Source organism: Benincasa hispida, chromosome 9, assembly GCF_027475165.1.
Source record: "Benincasa hispida cultivar pf3 chromosome 9, pf3_genome.v1.1, whole genome shotgun sequence".
NCBI classification, from domain to species: Eukaryota; Viridiplantae; Streptophyta; class Magnoliopsida; order Cucurbitales; family Cucurbitaceae; genus Benincasa; species Benincasa hispida.
In genome coordinates, this window is record NC_143486.1 from 16,519,261 (window position 1) to 16,529,135 (window position 9,875).

Below are 9,875 nucleotides of genomic sequence, written 5' to 3' on the forward strand. Positions count from 1 at the left end.
GTAAACCGACATTAAAGCCTTTTGATGTTTGTTTTAAACCGACATTATAGCCCAAAATTCTTGTAGTGAGTTTGGTTGTTCATTGTACATGTTCTTTATAAGGTTGCTTTATTAATTTTGATGCATGATTCATTTTGAAACAAGATTGTGAGCATGTTGTGCTTATTGGGACTTAATATATCTATATCTTGAAGGCGTGACATAAACGACACTTATATGGAGAAGTCAAGCCAAGCCTTGTTTTTTGTACAGTTAATCTTTTTCGTTTATTTTAGGTTGCGAAAACTTGCTTTGGAAAACAACAAACAAACATTTTGTATAGATTTATATATTATGGTTAAAGAATTAAGTTTGAATACATTTCCTGTTTTGAATTTGTTATTACAATTTTGAATATATTGCTACAGAAAATTAAAATAATTTTTGTCAAAAAATAAATATATTTCAAAGCTCATGAATATGGGCAAAAAAAAATGTATGCCGACGTTTTTTGCATTTCTAGAAATATATTTTCGAAGCACATGAATATGGGCAAAAATAACTAAACTTTGAAGTTTTGAAGCTCTTAAAATTTAAAGACCAAAGACTTACGGACTAAAATTCCTCCCAAGGCCCTGAAAACTTTGATGCAAGAAGCTCCAAAAAAGATTTGGAAAACTTAGAACCTGTTTGGTAGGTAATTCAGATTCTGATTTATGTTTTCAGATTTACTGAGTTCAACAAATATGTGTTTGGTTGATAGTTTGGAATTAATTTTTGAAAATTGTTTTTGAATTTTGTGACTTAAACAGTACAAATTCTGAAAACAACTTTTTCATGTTTTCAGTATATCCAAATTTTGAATTCAAAATTTTAAAATGCATGCAGAATTATATTTAAATAATAAAAACAATAACAAATATAATATTTCTGGTTCTAAATTCAATTATTTTTGTTAAATTAAAATATATAATATATGATATATGATATATGTTATTACAAAATATATATAATTTATAAAAAAAAATTAACATAAAACAAGTTCATAAGTTGATTAGGAATAGTTTATAATCAACCTAGTATTTAATGGATAACTATAATTAGTTTTATAGTTTATAAAAATATTTTCAAACTTGAAAAAATTGTTTAAATTGAAATTTAATTTCTGAACATGTAACAAACACATATATAAAAACATCAAATACAACTCTATTTTCTTTTAAATCCCTTATTTTCAAGATTCTATTTTCAAATTACCTATCAGACAAGCCCTTAAAGCTCTTGTAACCCTCCGAGAGAAAGCATATAAAGGAACATATACTAGATATTGTACCTACTTATACTACAAATCAATAAAAATTCAAAATTCAAACGCAATGAATCAAAATTCTCTAGAAACCTCGTCAAATACTCATGTTATCTAAAAACCTACCATTCACATTAAATGTTAGTAGATTTTCATTTTATATAATTAATCTTAAAAGAAAAAAAAAATCACATTTTATCTATAAGTCATGTTAAAAGAAAAAAAGATTAAAAAATATCTCATGTTTTTTTTTAAAAAAAAAAAACTACCATTCACATTAAAGGATAGTATATATATATATATATATAATCACTCTTTATCTAATAATTTCATTTATCAAAAATAAAAATCTCATTTTATCTAATTCATATTAGATCCTTAAAGGATCCCATTATATTATATTCAAGTTAAAAGCAACAATGAAAAAATACACAATTCACGATAAATGATAATGATTTTTTAAAAAAATAAAAGAGAAAATATTTTAAATGACAATGATACTGAAAATATTTAAAATTAATAGTAAAATATCATAGTCTACTACGATAGATCGCGATAGACTACTATCTATATATATTATAACACAGGTAGATACAAAAAGTAGTTTATCAGAGTCAATTATAGTCTATCATGATCCATCCTAAATAAACAGTAAAATTTTACTATATTTGTGAATATTTTAGTTCATTTTTCTATATTTGAAAACAACTTAAAAAAATCTAATTTTATCTTTAGCGGCAATTTTAATTATATGGATTAAAAGAATCTGTAAATATCTTCATTATATAAAACACATTAAAAGCATATTTTTCTTTTATCATTTCATATTTAAATTTTTATTTATCTTATTTAATACTTTATCGTCTATATTTTTATTTTATTTTTTCAGATTTAGTTTAAATCAAATAAAGATTTATATTTAAAACTCTACTACAAATTATCTAAATAACAGTCCAAATTTTTATAGGTATCTTTTTCTCTTTTTACCCTGTTAAAAATATATATTTTTCTCCTTATGTAGCTAGATAAAACTCTATGGAAAGTATCTCTTTCTTTTCTAAACATTTTATGAATTACACTCCACATGTACTCTGCTAGATAAAACTTTCTTTCTTTTTCTTTTTATACTCTATTTTCTTAAGATGAATTTTTAAAAATAGAAAAATAAGGAAAACTATTTATATAAAATAATAAAATTTTAATTTTCTTAGATAGAAACTAATAGCGAAGTTGATAGAAGTCTATCAGTATTTTTTTTGCTATTTCTGTAAATAGTTTGATATTTTTTTTTCTCTGGGTGAATATTTTTTTTGCTATTTCGTTGTGCTGAAGATTTTTCCTATGATGGTTTTTCTTTTTTTGATCTTGTGTGTGGATTTGAGATTTTTTTCATAGATATTTCTCTTTTTATTTTATTTATTTTAACAATTTTTTTCTGTTAACTAAATGATCAATTTTGGCCAAAATGAATAGTCGGAGATTCAATCCCTTACCCTACAATTGTCGTACTAATTATTCTTTTTTGTTTTTTGTTTTTTTGTTTTTTTGTTTTTGTTTTTTTGTGTTGGAACTCTCTCTGTGTCTCTTTCTTTTTCTTTATATATTTCTTTTTTTTCCCATTATTGTAGCTCTATTGGTAAATATTTTCACACCCATGCTTATCCACACATTTGCTTTTAACAATGGTAGCTATATGCTATATGATGGAGAAGGAATGTAAATTTTCTTCATATTTATTTTTTTACTTCATGTAACTTTTTATTTCTGAATTGAGATTTAGGTTGAAATAATCTTAGTTATAAGTATATTTAGAAATGTGTTTTTATTTTTAAAGGTGGTTAGCCCGTTAAATTTTGAATGGAAGTTATCTGTTCCGTTAAAAAAAAAGACAAAAGAAGGAAAAAAAAAAGACAAAAGAAGGAAAAAAAAAAAACAATCAATGAACTACAAAACAAAAGCAAGAACACTTAGCCCAACATATTTTATTAAAACAAAAGTATTTAACCTTGAGGTAATATTACTGTTGAAGTAAAGAGATTCTTTAAAATTTTGGACAACAAGAGATCCTAAAATAATATGACAATCTACATTTCTATTCTTGATCACCGTAACACCCTTCTAAGATTATCTCAATTTGACGATTAACAATGTGCTTTTTTTAAGCAAATTCACGACATACTTATTTTTTCTAGATGTGATTTGCAGTGATTTAAAATTGTGTTCAAATTAATCTTTCAAGTGTTTAAATTTTGTCATTTTTCAAATGAAATTTTCATAAAAATTTGCAATGTTTAACAACTCATAATGAATGTTTAGAAAACAAGTTTATAAAATAAGTTATTTTAATCGAAACAAATAAGTCCAAATTTAGAAAAGTGACCCAATATAATTTTCATGATATATGAAAATGACCGAAATACCCTCACACTACCTCACTTCTCCATTCTCGTTGCTCATTGCCATCAATAAAGCTCAGGGATGAAAGTATCCGTAGATATGTCGATATATCCATAAATTGAAGAGTTCGATATCAATATTAAACATCCATGAATATCTTCAATATCTTTTATACGTGCTTGTAAAACATAAAAATATCTTCTATTTTATCCGATATGAATATGACTACTAATAACAATATTCATAACTTAGTTATGCTCAACAACTTTCAATACACGGTTTATTGATATATCTGTCGATATTGATATTTTATTGATATATCCATAAAATTGAAATTTTGGTATCGATATCAACATCGATATTTTAATCCTTGATAAAAACTTCCATCGACTGTTGTCACAGGTAACCCGCCCACCTTCAGGCTCCAACAACACTTGCTAGCCATTGCCAATGAATATTTATGAAAAAAAAATATTTACGGTAGTAGTTTCCGACCATTACCTTCATAAACTACCACCGGTAACGAAAATGTCGATGGCAATAAATATTAGAAAATTAAATTATAAAGCCTTACAAAATGAAAACAAAATAACTATAAACCTATTATATTTTTTAATAGAAAAAAATGTTTATTATTTATATTATATTCATAGGCATTTTTTCTTTCATGGATTTTTCTCATTCTACAATAGAAATGTCAATTTCATTGAATTGATGTCGAATGAATGAAATTGTTTTACCAATTTTCGTTGGGAAGATATTTCTCAGCTTCTTCTATGACATCAAAATTTATTTTATTATTTCTTTAACTAAAATATTACCACCATGTAATACTATATATAGTTCTTGACTAGACGGCATGCATTCATATAAGCCTCCCTTGGTTTTATTTACCTCACATATGCCTCCATAAAGTTTATAAATAATAAATTAAATTTCAAACTTTGGAAAGTACCATATTCAGTATCTCTCAATTTTTTATATAAAATTTAATATTAGATTTTTTAAAAAAAGGCTTGTTGGTTGGATTTTTTTTCTTTTCTTTTTTTTTTTTTTTAAGAACAGATGATTTTTTTAATAAGTAATTAAAATTTGAATTAGTTACATTCTGTCACAGTTAATTTTTCATTTTCTATTTTTGCAAAGTTAGCCACGATTGGTTTAGTTTTACATTTTTTTAATAACAAAAAGAAAATAATAAAATTATTATTTAAAGTAATTACAATGAATAAAACTTTTAGAACTAATAATTTAAGCGTCGAACAACATATTTAATGAATTACAAATATACCAAAATCTATTCGTAATAACAATATAGTTTATTAGATTATTAACAACTAGATCTAAATTTTGTTGTATTTATAAATTCTCTTGTATTATACTATATTTGCTAACACTTTGGATCTAATCATTATATTTGTAACTACTCCTTTTATTAATAATAATAATAATAATAATATAAGGACATATTGCAAAAACCATGCCTAAAGTATTGTAGTAGTTGCAGTTATATCTCAACTTTCAATTGTAAAAAATAGCTCTCAAATTTATAAAAGTGTTAAAAAATTGCCCTCAAACTTACAATAATTGTAGAAATTGGACCCCAAATGATAAAAATTAATTAAGACTTATTCAATTGTTACAATTTATACAAATTATGAAAGTTTGAGGGTCCAATTTTAATATTTGTATAAATTTGATAGATCAATTTTTACCATTGAAAGTTTGAGTAATGAAATTGCAACTTTTTATAATTTGCTTGAATAATAATAATAAGAATAAAAGGTTGGTTATTATTATAATTGGGCTAATAAAAATAACCTAGAAGAGTTCAAATTGTATTGGTGTGCTTATGGACAATGATCACTTTGATAATCATACTTTATTATTAAAGCAAAAAAATAACTTATTATATTCAAATTAAAAATTCATCAACTTGAAGATGTTCATAATTAACAATCTTACAATAATAATGTTTTTACGAACTTCATTGTGCTCTTTAATTAAAATATTCTTGAGCTTGTGCCCTTAAAAAATATTGTTTTTCATTGAACTTAAAATAATATTGTTTTCATGCAAATCTTTGACTTTCTATTTCTTTCCTCTCTAACAGCCTACTTGGTCTCTATGCTGCCCAAGGTATTCTCCTTACTTTCTAATAGGATTGATATAAATCTCCCACTAGGCATTGTTTGTCCTAGTCAACAATTAACCTTCCTATTAACCCATATTTAAATATTGTATAAACATTATTGTCATCAGGTCATTTCACTTACTCAATGCTAGATCTGTGATTAATATTTCTTCTAAATGTTGAATCCTTTAGTTTGGGTTCAGACTATGATTAGAGCATTACGAATGTGTCAATCAAGTTGAGATGTATGGTTGGACCTTATGGATGTGTCAACCATGTCTTTTTGGATTTAATCATTCTTTGATCGAATCATTTTTATTACTTTTTTAGGAGTATTTCAACAATATGCAAATTGATAAATTAGAATCTCAAACTTGTTGGTTGAGAGTACATATATTATGGTAATATGAGCTACTATTTGTTTGAGAAGTTATACATGAGAAAATAGTTCAAACACGTCAATTATATAAAATACTTTGAACTTTTCAAATAGTCAACTCAAACTTTAAAATTTATAATGTGTTTCTTTTAAAAAAATAAAACAAAATAATTACCTTTGGTGAGATCTTTTGTTACAATAAGTTGAAATCATTGACGTTGTGTTTAATTTGTAAAATTGAAACGAAACATGATACCATTTTACAACTCTCTAAAGAAGAAAAGAAAACATGATTTTACAACTCATGTCATGTAAATTTTACCATTGAAGTTCATTGTTTTTTTCTTATGTAAATTTTTTAATTATATTTTTTGAAAATCACAATAATAATAACAATAATTTATATATCTATGTAGGTAAATTAATTATATCGTCACATGCGCCTTCTAACATATATTGTTTAGAACAAATTCAAAGTTCAAGACACTGGAGAGAAAAAAAAAAAAAACCAATGAACTTCAATGGTAAAAATAAAACTTCCAAAAACTACCATCACAACTAAAACATACTCCAAAACTATTCAGGAGTGTACGGCGTGTAATTTGAAAAATTTTCTAGTAATACTATAATATATACTTCTTAAGATTGGACATGTTATTAAATGACATTATTTTGTTTAACTTTACATACTATTCTTAAATGCTTCTTTTCTATTCGGTATTGAATAGAAGTAATATATAAATGTTCTCTCTAGCCCCTTTTGTTTTTGTCTAGGATCTCTATTCCTTTTTTAGTATCAATGAAGGGACATGAGAGATGATGAACGTGCTAAAAATGTGTCAACTCAATTAAGATGTTTTAGTGCATCTACTGATTTTCACTATATATATATATATATATATATATTCTGTATGTAATTTTAAAATTAACTCTTCAAACTATAGGAAACTTCACAACCCGTACGATTGTACTATCATTATTATGCTCAACAACTTTCAATACACGGTTTCTTTTTCAAAAAGTGAATTAAAAAACCCCCATTTGCATGAGTGCCCCATAGACTATAAATATATCACCCTAACATTCACTTTCTTCTCAAATCCAACAAAAAAAAAGAAAAAAAACAAATTTAAAGTACAAAACCCTTCAAAACCCTCTCTTCAAATCTCTAAAACCCTCCTATTTTCTTCTTGGCTTCAATGGCTTCTTCTCCTCAGAAGTTCAAAATTCTTTCAAAGCTTTCAACCATCATCTTCTTCCTCTATCTCTCCACTTTTGCTTCTGCAACTCTAAAAGTGGGCTTTTACCGTTCATCTTGTCCTAATGCTGAGGCTATTGTTAAGAAAGTTACAACCAAAGCCATCTCTCAAAACCCCGGTGTTGCGGCCGGTCTCATTCGATTGCACTTTCATGATTGTTTTATCAGAGTACGTCTCCAAGTTTTCTAAAAACTATTATTGTTTCTTTAGCTTTTCATAGGAAAACATGCTCTAATCTTTTTACAGTCCACCTTATTGTTTAACTACTATTTGTCACATGACAAATTCTTCTTCTTCTTTTTTAAAAAATATTTTTGAGTTTTTTATGTTGTGTGGTTTGAAGTGGCATGTGAAAAGATGGTGCAGTTCAAGATGCATCCAAGTATTTTGCTATTTATTGAATCTATTTGGATTTATTTAATAGAAGCTATGATTTCTAAGTCTCTCTTCCACATTTAAATTTAGGGTTGTGAGGGTTCTGTATTATTAAAATCCACTCCTGGACATCCAGCTGAGAGAGATCATCCTGCAAACTTCCCAAGTTTACAAGGTTTCGAGATTATTGATGAAGCCAAGGCCTTTGTTGAGGCTGCTTGTCCCAACACCGTGTCTTGCGCCGACATCCTTGCCTTTGCTGCTCGTGATAGTGCTCGTAAAGTTGGAGGTATCATCATTTGATAATCATCTGATTTATTGGTTTTTAGTTTTTGAAAATTGCACCTTTTGTTTAACGTAATGTTCGAATATTTAGAGAGAAATGTAAAAAAAGAAAAAAAAAATCTTTGGAAGCTACTTTATTTTAGTTTTAAAAAAATGACATGAATTTTAGAAATATCACAGGAAGTAAATAATAAAACAAGGAATAAATAGATAAGAGTGGTATTTATAAGCTTAAATTTCAAACTTTAAAAACCAAATTATTAATAAATATGGCCTTGGTCATCAGTAAACTTATTTATTTTTAATTCTATTTTAACCATATTTTCAGTCTAAATTCCCATTAACACATTGACATTATCCTCGACATTATCTTCAACATTTTTACATGTTCACAAGTTTGACATTGATGCGATGAGTAAATTGATATATCTTAATTATATGATAAAAGATCACTAAAATATAAAAAGTAAAGGACTAATGTTACCAATATAAATATAAAAGTATAAATATAAATGACAAGGACTGCAATTTAATTAAAGTTTATAGAATATATACTTATTGATTTAAGAGAAAAAAAAAAGGTAAAGAAAAAGAAAAAGAAAAAAAAATAGCACACATTATTTAACTTTAATTTTCTATTTGTAGGTATTAATTATGCAGTACCAGCCGGTCGTCGTGACGGACGCATCTCAATAAAAGACGAGGCCAGTCGTCTTCCTTCTCCCACCTTCAACATCGAGCAACTCACCCAAAATTTTGCCGAGCGAGGGTTGTCGGTGGCAGATATGGTAACTCTTTCCGGTGCCCACTCAATCGGAGCGGCTCGATGCCTCACCTTCTCCAAGAGGCTTTATTCCTTCAATGCAACCCACCATCAAGACCCTTCCATGGACCCGAAATATGCAGCTTACTTGAAGATCAAATGCCCGCCACCAAGTAGCCAAGGCGGCGACCAAAATGCTCAGCCGCTCGAGGCGGCCCTCGACTTTGCCACCCCTAATCGTCTAGACAACCAATACTACATTGGCCTAAAGAACCATCGTGGACTATTGAGCTCTGATCAAATATTGTTGAGTAGCCCTTCCACATCAAAAATAGTGTTGAGTTATGCAAAGTATGGCTCCAAATGGGCCTCTAATTTTGGAAAAGCGATGGTTAAAATGGGTTCCATTGGCGTCCTCACTGGATCACAAGGCGAGATTAGGCGTCATTGTAGCTTTGTGAATTGAGAATTACTTTTGAATCATTCTGTTTTGTGAATTATTTCTGGTTTGTATTTGAATTCTAATCATATATTCTATGTATGTTTAAATTTAATGTAGTTTGAGAGAGTGAATGTTTTCTTGTTTTTGTGTGTTCTTGTTGTAATTCTTTTATGCATGTATTCATGATTTTGTGGTTGAATAAGACATGAAAGCATTAGATTTATCTTTATTTAATGAAAATTACTCTTATTATTATAGTATTTTTAAGTTTTAAGGTTATATTAGTAGCAAAGGGTTATACCCAGGTTGAAAGGGTGGATTGTGCGAAAACCTTCTCACCTGTTGCTATGATAAAATCTATTCAGATTCTCTTGTCCATTACCACATATTATGAGTATGAAATATGACAAATGGATGTTAAGACTACCTTTTTTAATGGTAATCTTGAAGAGACAATCTACATGCATGTCTCAGCTAGAATGATTCATTGAACAAGCTCAAGAGCAAAAGATTTGTAAGCTAAATCGATCTATCTATGGATTGAAACAAGCATCTC

The 9,875-nt window shown here is 27.2% G+C and overlaps 1 protein-coding gene across 1 annotated transcript; it reads left to right on the forward strand.

The window, feature by feature from the left end:
* Positions 1-7,292: 7,292 nt before the first annotated feature.
* Positions 7,293-9,542, forward strand: LOC120087193 (peroxidase 5-like). The gene is made up of 3 exons (XM_090318062.1): positions 7,293-7,622; positions 7,920-8,118; positions 8,760-9,542. Exons 1-3 carry the CDS (start codon positions 7,395-7,397, stop codon positions 9,341-9,343), a joined length of 1,011 nt encoding a protein of 336 aa, XP_090174188.1. The 5' UTR covers positions 7,293-7,394; the 3' UTR covers positions 9,344-9,542.
* Positions 9,543-9,875: the final 333 nt, after the last annotated feature.